Genomic DNA, 10,902 nt, shown 5'->3' on the forward strand with positions numbered 1-10,902 from the left:
GGCCGCGCGGTGAGAGAAGGACACAGGATGCGCCGGGAGTGAAAGAGCGAGGTCGGCGGGGAGCGTGCCAAGTCCCCGCGCACAGCTCCGGGCCGCTCGGGGAGCCAGAGGGAAACTCGCCTTTGCAGAGTTCAGAGGCCGGCAGCGAGATTTATTTTTGTTTGTGTGAGTAAAAGGCTGCAGAAGCCTCCGGCCAAGGGGTTTCGGGGGGGAGAGGAGTGGCCTGTGATTCATGGGGATGCTGGCTGGCCCCGCGCCAGAGATGAAAGGGAGCCCATGTGCGGGGAACCGGGGAGGCGAGCGCCGCATTAACCCTTCTGCCGATCCGTGGGGCACGGTCCCGTGGGGAGGAAGGAGAGAGTGGAGATGCGGATCGGGATGCCCGCGTCTGGGGCCCGGCTTCTGTGCCGCCACCGCTGCCAGAAACGAGCTGCCAGTTCCCACTGTGCCTCAGTTTCCCTGACGCGAGGACAGGGAGACAGTGGTCTGCGTACCCTGCCGGGAGGTGGGGTTTGGAGAAGACCCTGAGGAGAGCGGCGCGGTTAAAACAGTGGAGGTACAGCCTCGCCTTGGCCCAAGTGCTTTAGGACAGCCGGTTTCAGCCTTGTCTTATTGGGGTTAAACACACTGCTTGGCTCCATGGCAGAGCGACCCTGCAGTGCTGGACGTGGCAGGGGACCTCTGAGGCCAGGGGCTCTCTTCCCCCCCTGGGGCCAGGCAGCTTCCCCTCTCCTGCCTCCTGCACCCGCACGCTGCAGCAGTCAGAGCTGCTACCACCCACAGCCCCCTGCCCGGCCTCCTGCTCCGGCCATGGGGGCTTCTCCCAGGAGCTGGGCTGGAGCCGGAGGTGGCTCCCCCAGCTGCCCCAGCTGGTGGCAGCACTGAGATCAGACACTCCTGCGTACACAGTCCCAAATTCCCAGCTCATCCATCAGCTGGGATCACCTGGAGGATTCCCCGGAAGCCGCTGCCCGGCCGAGGTCTTCCAGTGTGGACAGGGGACAGATCCCCCTGAGAGCCAGGCCAACAGGTGCTATTTTCTGCAGAGGGCCAGGGGGGAGACCTGAGGGTCTCCACCACATGCGCAGAATAGGAGGGGGCTCCCCATTGGCCCCCCGGGGCTCCGCACACAGACCTCAGAGCTCCTCTGCTCGCGGTGCTGGGCTGGCAGAGAGGCCCAGAGCCAAAGCCTGGCAGAGACGAGTGCCCAGCCGCCTTTGGGACGGGTCGTACGGGTTCACGCCGCTCTGCCAGGACAGATGGGCCGTCACCATCCTGCCACCACCTCTCCTGCCCCAACCCGCTCGCCAACCGCAGGGAAACCCGGCGCCGCTGCCCCTTCCAGCCCCGTGTGCTCTGTGGGGATCGGAGGCGGATTTTCCAGGGCTGAGAACAATGCCTCTCTAGTCTCTGCTCGAGGGCTTCCTCCTCCCAAGGTTCGTCTCCAGCATCTTCCTCAGGAGTAAACGTGCCCTGTGCCTGGTAGCAAACCGGGGCCGCCGCCGTGGTGGAGCCGCCGTGGGTGGGTGTGTGTCTTCCGCAGCCAGCAGGCACCCGCTCCCAGGCAGGTGCGTGTCGGCGCGTGTGCACCCGCAGCATTGTTCCTGCGCGCCGAGGAGAGCGTGAATGGGATACGGCTATATTTAGCCACTTACTCACACTACCGCCACAAAGGAGCGGCTGCATCTTAAGGGGGCGGCCGTTCCGTGGGCTCAGAAGGGACAGGAGAGAGGCTATTTTGGGAAGACATGTCATAATTGGCCGCCCCGGTTAAGCTGCTTCTGTAATGCTGAGCAAAACAATAGCAGCATCCAGAGGAAGAGCCTGTTATGTTTCAGGTGGGATGTTTTCAACCGGTCAGGAAACTTGACCGCTCCCAGCGCACAGCGGCGGCACAAAGGACAGGGGATGCTGAACAGCATGGACCAAGGGCCTGGCCAAGCGGCGTGGGCGGCTGGGAGCGCGCGGCAGGACCCGGAGCTGGCTGGGGACACAACCCTTGCCAGAGAACGCTGCCTGCCCCCGCAGCACCACTGCCGCCTCCTCTTGTCTACCTGCCTGCCCAGCCTCTTGTCCCTCCAAATATCTGGGCAGCACCCAGGTATGTGCCCGGTCTTTCACCTCATCCCGACGCATCGCTGCTGTCACCAGCCTGTGACACGGGGCTGGCAGGCAGCTCTGTCCCAGTCTGGGCAAGCGGTGAGGGCTGAGGCAGGCTGGCAGTGAAGCCAGGGAGCAGCAGCCAACCCATAACCCAGGGCCAGGCAGCAAAGGGCTGCCTCCTTGCAACCAGGGCTGCCCGGGGACACAAGAAACTACGACCTAACCCCGCCCTGGCCCATCTGCCCCCCTCAAAGTGATGATTTTGGGGTCCAAGCTCTTGTAGGGGAACGGAGCTGAGCTCTCCTGCTCCCTCTGCAGCCAGTGGTGGCCGAGGGCCACCCCCGTTTGCCATTTACCCTGCCTGGACCTGTACTCCCCCAGCGGCTTGAGCCACAGCCCTGCGCACACCCAGCCAGGGCAGGGACCGAAGAAGCGCAGTGAAGCCCAAATCCCCCTCGAGGTGTAAATGTGACCCCAGTACTGGTTGTGGTTGGGAGTTACAACAAGGACCCGCAGGGCTGCCCTGCCAAGCTGATGCAGGGTGGGTAACCAGCAGCAGTGACGCTGGGACAAATGTCAGGTGGATGATCTCCAGCAGCAGCAGAGCTGGGCAGTAAGATGTGGGGAGCATGGCAAAGTCAGGGACAGTGCAAGAAAACCTGCTGGGGAGAAGATAGTGAATTTAGCTGTGAGAAGCTCCCCTCTGGCACAGAGCGGCCTGCCAAGGGATGCAGCGTGGAGGGAGCAAGGAAAACGCAGGGCTGGGAGCGTTAAAACACAAAGAAAGAAAACGAATGGCCAAGAGATGAAGGCTTTGCCCCGAACCCTGGGTCCCTGCCCACATCATCACAGACTCTACAGGAGGCATCTGGGCTCTCTGGACCCCAGTCCCCACCTCTGTGCAGGCACAGCCACACGGCCGTGTGTGGAGAGCTGAGACTCTCAGCCGTGCTGAGACATGAGCCACATCTGCTGGACTCAGACGAATACATGGTGCTGTGGCTTGTCCCCAGGATAATGAAAGGGGGACTCGGAGCGCAGCCGACGCGTGAACTCCCTAGGTGAGCAGCGAATGAGAGAAATAGGCTGTAACAGGGAAGGCAGAAGGTCCCCAGGTCCCAGGAAACACAAAATCTCTTGGGAAGATCAGAAAGGTCACGGATCACAGGCCAAGAGAGGGAAAGCGGAGGGGGTGGATGCTGAGCTGGCCCCGACCTGGCCTCCCCAGGCAGCGCTTTCCACCCGAGCTCCTCTGCTCCTCCGGCTCCCGGCCACGTGGTCAGTACCAGGGCAGGGAGAGGACCAGGGCCTGCACACATGTTCTGCTCCGGGCTGTTCCCAGCTAGCTGCGGGCTGGATGACTTTACCGAAGCCCCAAGGACTTCTCCTCCACCCCGCGCCTTCAGACTCCAACTGCACCTCAGCTCTCAGCTGTGCAGCCCCTGAAGCTGCCCACACCCTCGTTTTGACCTCTCTCCGCCTGCGAGCATCGGCCCCAGCACGGCTGGGGAGGAAGGGAGGAGCACGCCGAGGGGAGAAAGCCCCTGACAGCATCAGGCAGCCCCCACTCTCCCCGCAGAATGGGCAGCGGCCATCCCGGGGGGCCCTGCTGCAGCTGGGCTAGTCGCCGGGGCCGGGATCTGCTGCACGCTGCCCTCCCCGAACATGTGCAGTTCCTGTTTGCTGTGTCTGTACAAGGCAATGGGAAGTGGGGAATTTACTTACACCTCCCGCTTAACAACCCTGGGAGGCTGGAAGGCTTCAGGCCGCTTTAATTTACAGCCCATCTCTCCAATCTCTCACTCGTTCACTGCTGCTTTCTTCCTCCTTGTATTAATGTGACCCAGGTACCTGCCAACAATAATGGACTCGCTTGCGGGGGCGGCCCCTCCCTCCCGGCGCAACTTCTACCTTCGCCTTGATATGAATTGCTCAAAAATTCAAATGAAAAAAGAAAAAAGGCAAAATCTGAAAGGTTGGGGTGGGTTTGGAAAAGCGAAGCGCAGTGGTTCTGGGCCTGGCGCCAGTAGCCGGAGGGTACACATGTGCACGCTCTCCCAGTAGGGCCTTCAGCAGCCCTGTTTTACAACCACCTCGGCACACACTGCAGAGTTCACGCATATGGCCAGACAGATGTGTCTGGCTTACGTTCAAGGCTGGAAAATGAAGAATTATGGAAGTGAAGGGCCCTGGGCATTAGAGAGGGCGGAGGTGAGGGGGAGGGGAGCTAGGGAGAATTTTTCCTCTGCTGAGAAATCCTCATCTGGGCTGTGAGGCTGGAGGAAGAGGGGTTGCGAGCAACGCGGCAGCCAACAGCCATGCATGTGAGATTGCTCTTAAAGCAACAGTGTGCACCGCCAGGCGTCTGCTCCCAGTCCAACCAGTTTACTTCACCAGCTCCCACTGGGAAACACGCTCAGATCAGGCCAGGGCCAGGACAGGATCACCCGTATCCCGTCTGTTTGTCCCCATAACGATGGCAACACTTTGCAAGCGGCGCTCTGGCTGCAGCAGCCGTTCGCAGACTATTTTTCCTGCCGCTGGCTCCCACATGAACTCTGCCGTTCACGTCCCACCCTCTCCCCCGTCTGCCTGTGCCCCGCTGTACAGGAAAGCTGATTTCTTGCCGAACCTCACTGCCGTGGAGCGTCTGCTCTGGGCCAGGGGACAGCTCGCTGTCTGGCACACATTGCACACACATCAGCTAAAGCACTCCCCTGCCAGGGGCTCCTGGGTGTGCTGGCAGCTCGATGGAGAAGCTGTGTCTGGCTTCACGAGGGTCCCAGGAGTCCCTGAAACATTCATCTCAGGGCCTGGGAGGGCAGATCTTACCCTGGGTGGGGACAGCAACACCGATTTGGCCCTTCCAAAGGGCCAAAGCTAAGCTTGCTGTCGGGTTTCACAGAGGCAGCGCAGGGCACCTACACCCTGGAAGCTCAAGGTGCTACGGGGCATCCTGAGAGGCCACTGGTCCTGAAGCGTGGCAGGGAAATGGCTGCACACCATCGGCACAGTGAGGCAGGATCAGCCCACGCACCAAAGCAAAGCAGCTCCTCAGCCACCTCGGGCGCTGCAGTCGCACAACCTGTCCTACCTGAATCTTGTCTTGACGACGCTGTTGCTCAGCTACTTTCCTGGCCAGAGCTTGCTTCTTGGCTCTGAGCTCCTTGATGTCCATCTCTCCTCCGCTGCCTTCAGCCTCAGAATCATCTTCAAATGCCTCAATCCTCACATCATCTTCCTTCTTCCAGGAAACGCAGAAAGACAAAAAACAGGAGAGAAGTCATTGTAAGGGATGCTGGTGGCAGGGACCGTGCTCGTTCTGCTCTCCCCCTGCCAGCAGACAAATTCCTGCCAGGCACAGTCCATCACCGCTTGCTGATGGGTGACTGACTATTTCTAAACATCCAAAAGAAGCAAGCAAAAGAAATAAATAGTAAACATCCAGGAAATGACAAGGTGAGACAGGAGGTAATGGTGCAGGGAGGGCAGCAACCAGGCAGGGCAGGGGCAGTCCTACCTGAAGTGCTGTTCTAAAATCAAACTCCCTAGCCTTGGAAAACTCTTCCCACGGCCCTGGGCAAGTCACTGATGCTTTATAGGCTTCAGTTCTGTAAAACCATGGTATTTCCCTGTCTCCCCGCTTTGCCCGGCTGTTTAGGCTGCACATCCCTTGGAACAAATGCTGCTTCTCACCGGTGCTGTGCAAAGCTGCTCTAACACTGCTGCCTCATCCAAGGCTAGGCATGCAAGCTGATCACCTTGACAGGAGACTCGGATCCATGAGCGCAGGAGACCAAAGAGCCCCTTCCCCTTCTCCATTTTGATTTCTGAATAGGCCAGAGGGATTCCTGCAGCCACCCCAAAACTTCCAGCTGAGCTGGAACAGATGTTTCAGAAGCAGATGCTCAATCTTTATTTTAAAGCCCCACTTGATGGAGAATCCGCCGTGTCTTGAGGTCAGTCATTTCAACGGTTAATTACCTCCTCTGTTAACATTTGCACCCTACTTCTAGTCTGCCTTTGCCATGCTCCTGCTGGCCAGGAACCTTGTCTTTGCTGAACTGAAGGGTCCCTGGTTCTCCAACCTCCTGCCCGCATAGGCACTTCTGGACCATGTTGCATCTTCACCTTCCCCTAGAGACCCTTCTCTGGTTCTCCCCACCAGAAGGTCTGCAGACCCTTCCCAGTATGCCTGCACTGCTTGAACTGGAGGCCCCAGAATGGGCCATGCTGTTCCTATCCCAGGTGAACACTGCGCTGGCCTGTCCCTATGTACCCAAATCTCTGGAACACAGGAGGGTGGAAGGCGGTGGCTGGTGTCCAACTGGGGATCAGCCACAACCCAGTTCCACCCCCAGCTTCGCTGCTCTCCCCAGTGGCTCCCTGCCCAAAGGGGAGACCACAAGTCCCTGTTCCTCAACACGTGTCCCACCAGCATCTGCCTGCAGGCATGTGCTGCCCACGAACCAGGCTCTGCCGCTGACCCAGACAATCCCCTCGGTCCGCCCAGACCCCCTTGCTCCCCAGTGCAGTGACCATGGGCCTTCCCAAGCCTTGCCAGTACCAGTCTCCCCCTCCCTGCACAAAAGCCAAGGGTTGTGATGGGGCTGGGAAGAGCTCCCAGGTGGGACCCAGGCAGAAAGACCTGCTCTGAGCCCGCAGAGGGCTGCAGGGGATGGATCCTGCACAAGAGGATCCCCCGGAGGGATAAGAGCATCGCTATACTTCCTGCCCTGTGCAGGCTGCCATAGCACATGTCAGAAGGAGGGACTTGGGCAGGAGCCTGCAGTCTTAATTTAAAGAACCCCAACACTACACAGTCGCACACTCAATCATTTCACCCAGACCACACACCCGTCTGGCCACAGAACCACATACTCTTCTCTCCTTGTGACTTTTTAGCCATGGGAAGGAGGAAGACAGAGCCCTCAGGCTCACTTCCCTCTGCCAGGACAGCCTGGACCACAGGGGATGGGGGGATGCTGCCAGAGGGACAGTGTCGCACAAGGGCCTTGGTGAAGAGCGTGTGTCAGATGCAGATATGCTGCGGTGGATCGGGATCCGCTTGCCCAGGCTGGTGGTGGTCACGTTGGCAAGCTGGAAGCTCCCTTGCACTTAGAGCCCAAGGAGGAAGCTCCAGGGTTGCGCAACAAGCTCACGCAGAGGTTCCCACAGCTGAGCAGAGACTGTGGGGACTGGGCAGGAGGGAGCTATCCTCCATCCCGTGTTTGTTCATAGCAGAAACTGGAGGGACCAACCCAACAAGAGGAGTGCTCCATAGAGCAGGAGCGTCCCTGTCGTGACACCGGGTGGAACCTGAAGATCCCCCCATATCACACACTCTTGGCGGTGTCAGCCTGAAAACCTCCTGCACTGCCTCCAGAAGAGGACAAGGGTCCAGGTCTCCCACCTTACAGAGACATCTCTTGCCGCCTGGGGTTTTGCTCTGAGCCCCAGTGAAAAAAAAATCACCTAAAATCTGTCCTCTGCTGAGCCGGAGCCGGGACGAGGAGGGTGCCGAGCATGTTCTTGCTCGGGGCTCCTCCAGCTGTCAGCTCCCTGGGGTGCACAGGGCCACGGGCCACCAAGCACCGACAGAGGCGAGGTGCTGTCCCCTGCACGGGGCGATACCCCCTTTGGCTCTGCAGCGCCCGGCCCCAGCGCAGGGAGGGGACCCGGAGCGAGCCTGGGCAGCGCCGGGCCACCCAGCTCCCCGCTCCCAACGCCTCTGCCCCTCTCTCCTGTTTCCCTGGCCTTTCCAACTGCAAGATTAAACAGAAGAAAAGAGTCAACCTGCAGAGCGGCTGGCAGGGCCCTTAAACACACACACGGAGCCTGGAGTGAAGCAAGGCCTACAGGAACAAGCAAGGGCAGAAAAACAAGAGTTGAATTCCTTAATCACATCAGGATGTGAGAGGCAGGGGAGGGACGGGGCGCCAATGTCAGCTCTTCCTGTACGTGTGCTGGAGGCTGGAGCTCAGGCCTCTGCCGCAACGAGCTCCACGGCTATAAACTTGATCCTGAAGCTGAACCCTGACACCCCCTCGCCCACCTCCTCTCCTGAGGCCACGGCGCTGCATGTTATTAAAGCTCCCCCCGCTTCGGGTATGAAAAAGCAGCATCTGGAACTCATAGCAGCGGGCGAGATAGAGGCAGGCGGGTTGGACTGGCAGGAAAGGGCACGAGCGAAGTACACTCGGGAGACAAGGGCTGTGCACCATTTGCCCCCCCCTCTGCCTCCCCCCATAAAATGCACACGCAGCTACGCCGGCTATAAATAGCGGGAGCTGCAGGGCAGGCAGAGGCTGGGCCCCACAGGGGTGATTCTTCCTTCACCGAGGCGCGCTCTTCCCGCACGGTACCTGATCTTCCAGTTGTTTTCCCTCTTGGCTTCCCATTTCCTTTCCCATGGCGTCTGGGACGGGTGCCACTGACACATATTTTCCACCCTTGAATGCCAGCAAAGGCTCTTCTTGTCCACAAAGGGCTTCCAGGAAATACTTCAGAACTGTGACCCTCTTGCAGTCGGCTGCAATAACCTACAGGGTGAGGACGAGGGGGTTGGGGAGAGGGAAAGGAAAACAAATTCAGTGTAAAGGGGAGGCGGACTGGCAACGGCCAGGGGGGAAATATTCAGGGCTAGGAGGCCCAGCGGGACGCAGGCGGCACCGCACAGCACCGCGGGGATGTGCAGAGTGCCCCTCTTCTTCTAAACAGGAATGGAAGGGGTTTGCCCATGCCTTGGAGCCCGCTGTCCCCGGGGAAAAGGAGGCAGGCAAAGTCAGCACCGGTCTGTGTCCTGTCCTCACGCTCCGTGCACACCAGGGCCGCGGGGCTGCCAGGGGGCAGCCAGCCCTCTGCCCAGCCCCACCAAATGGGGGAAGTCCTGCTGAAGCGTGAGAGATGAATGATGTGGCCTGTCCTTACTGTTTCGTTTCGGCTCCATCACCAGAATCCCCCCCAAAAAGCTGGGGAGGGATGCAGGTGTGAGAGCAGGCAGGTGGGGGCATTTGAGAAAAGCCAAGCCACTCCTCGTCTCCAGCCCGACCCTGTCCCACGGGCCCATCTCACGGACCAACTGGAGAGCCCCGTCAGGGAGGCTGGGACGGATCTGGCCAGAAGGAAACTCAATAGCTCGGGTAATTATCCAATTTATGAGGCTCTCAAATGGAGTTTCCAGAGTGCAGGAGCCCAGTGCCTCCACGGCCCTGTCCCGTGCGGCACAGCCTCTGCTGGCGCCTCCACCATGACCGGCCTCGGCTCAGACCTCGTCCCCTCGCAGTGGGGCTCTGCACCTGCAGAGCTCTCCCCTGGTGCTTCCTGCTGACCGGAGTCACCCCCGGAGAGCAGCAGATTTGTAGGGAGAAAGTCAGCAAACAGGGGCTAGAAGTGCTACACGCTATGGAGACAAAGTTCACGTTGATGGCCGAGTTCCTCCTGCCCCCCCCAAACTACCCTGTTTTTGCTCTGCTCGTACAGAGCAAAGCAGCCTCAGAGACCCCCATCCCAAAAGGGTCCCTGCAGGCTCCCAGGACCGGGATCCCGAAGCCGGGGAGAGGGCCAGATCCCATACAGGTGACTCAACCAGGCGCCTCGCAGCCAGGGATGCTGCCTGCTCTCCCCCTGCACGCTCCTGCCATGCGATACCAATGCCGCACGCCCCAGCCCCGGCTTGGTGGAAACCGGCTCGTCACCCTGCCGTGCCGGCGGCGGTGCGTGCCCTGGACGGGGCCGTCGCCCTGGACGGGGCCGTGCCACGGTGAGCGGAGGGCTGGCAGCAGCATGCGCCCCGCTGCACCAGGCTGCCGTGAGAGGAAACTTCTGCTCTTCCACAATTCTGCCAGTTTCCTCTCTGCGGGCTAATTTTAACCACCGTGTCATGGCAGCAGCATGCGGCCCCGCTGCACCAGGCTGCCGTGAGAGGAAACTTCTGCTCTTCCACAACGCTGCCAGTTTCCTCTCTGCGGGCTAATTTTAACCACCGTGTCACTGTAGTGCGTGTCAAAAACCTGACCCTCCTCTGACCTCCAACCTCCCACCCTGGCTACTGCCTGAGCGAGGCACCCTCATGCACCAGCAGCTGGGGCCGCCTCTGTTTGAAGCTGCCCCGCTGGGACCCTGCGTCCCCCCATACCTGCACTGACAGGAGGAGGAGGAGGAGGAGAAGCCCCTTCCTCCCCGCGGGAGGCAGTTGCTGCTGTGGAGAGGTGGTGCGAGCAGGGTGATCGCAAGAATGTAATATTTCAGGGAGCAAGGGACCTGTAAGCACCGATTCTGCTCCTAAAAAACGTGTCCTATGGGACAGAGGTGAGCAAAGGACAAGGTGATGCAGGCTCAGCAGCCCCGGGAGCAGGTCGGGCTGCTGGGGACCCTCTTTCCCGGGAGAACCCTTTGCTGCTCGGGACATCCAGCCAGGAGCAACCCCGGCAAGTGTCACTGCAGGAACATTTCCATCCTCCTGGCTCTCCTTTAGGAATGATTCTGCGCAGGGGAAAGTCAGAAGGAAAGAGAACAAGAGCAAAGCGGGAATGCCTGTCATGGGAAACATCCCTCCTGAGAGGTCTGGGCTGCAGCGGCTGCGGGGGGAGTGGGGGAAACCCCCCCGCCTGCTTCGTGCCCAGCTTGAAGGGCTAATGCTGCAGAGACCCGGCCTGACTCACACGGGGTGACTTCAGCCCAGGGATTTTCCAGTCCTGGTATCTGCAGTTCCTTTGTGCCCAGGCTGCTGGGCGAGCAAAGCACCCGCCACCGCCGGCACAGCTGCAGGGATGTGCCTGTGGCAGCACCGGGGGGGGG

General features: G+C 60.1%; 1 protein-coding gene across 2 annotated transcripts in view; it reads right to left on the reverse strand.

Moving 5' to 3' along the window:
- Window positions 1–10,902, reverse strand: part of SMG6 (SMG6, nonsense mediated mRNA decay factor) — a 117,187-nt gene that overhangs the window by 8,476 nt on the left and 97,809 nt on the right. The window contains exons 13-14 of one of the 2 annotated variants that reach the window (XM_009278148.1): window positions 8,469–8,645; window positions 5,198–5,344 (exon numbers count right to left, since the gene is read on the reverse strand). In XM_009278148.1, the coding sequence (XP_009276423.1) occupies window positions 5,198–5,344; window positions 8,469–8,645 (324 nt within the window). Of the gene's footprint in view, window positions 1–5,197; window positions 5,348–8,468; window positions 8,646–10,902 lie in introns of both variants that reach the window. The other variant, XM_019471822.1, reaches the window with a different exon arrangement.

This window comes from Aptenodytes forsteri, unplaced genomic scaffold (assembly GCF_000699145.1).
Source record: "Aptenodytes forsteri isolate BGI_AS27 unplaced genomic scaffold, ASM69914v1 Scaffold66, whole genome shotgun sequence".
Classification (NCBI taxonomy): domain Eukaryota; kingdom Metazoa; phylum Chordata; class Aves; order Sphenisciformes; family Spheniscidae; genus Aptenodytes; species Aptenodytes forsteri.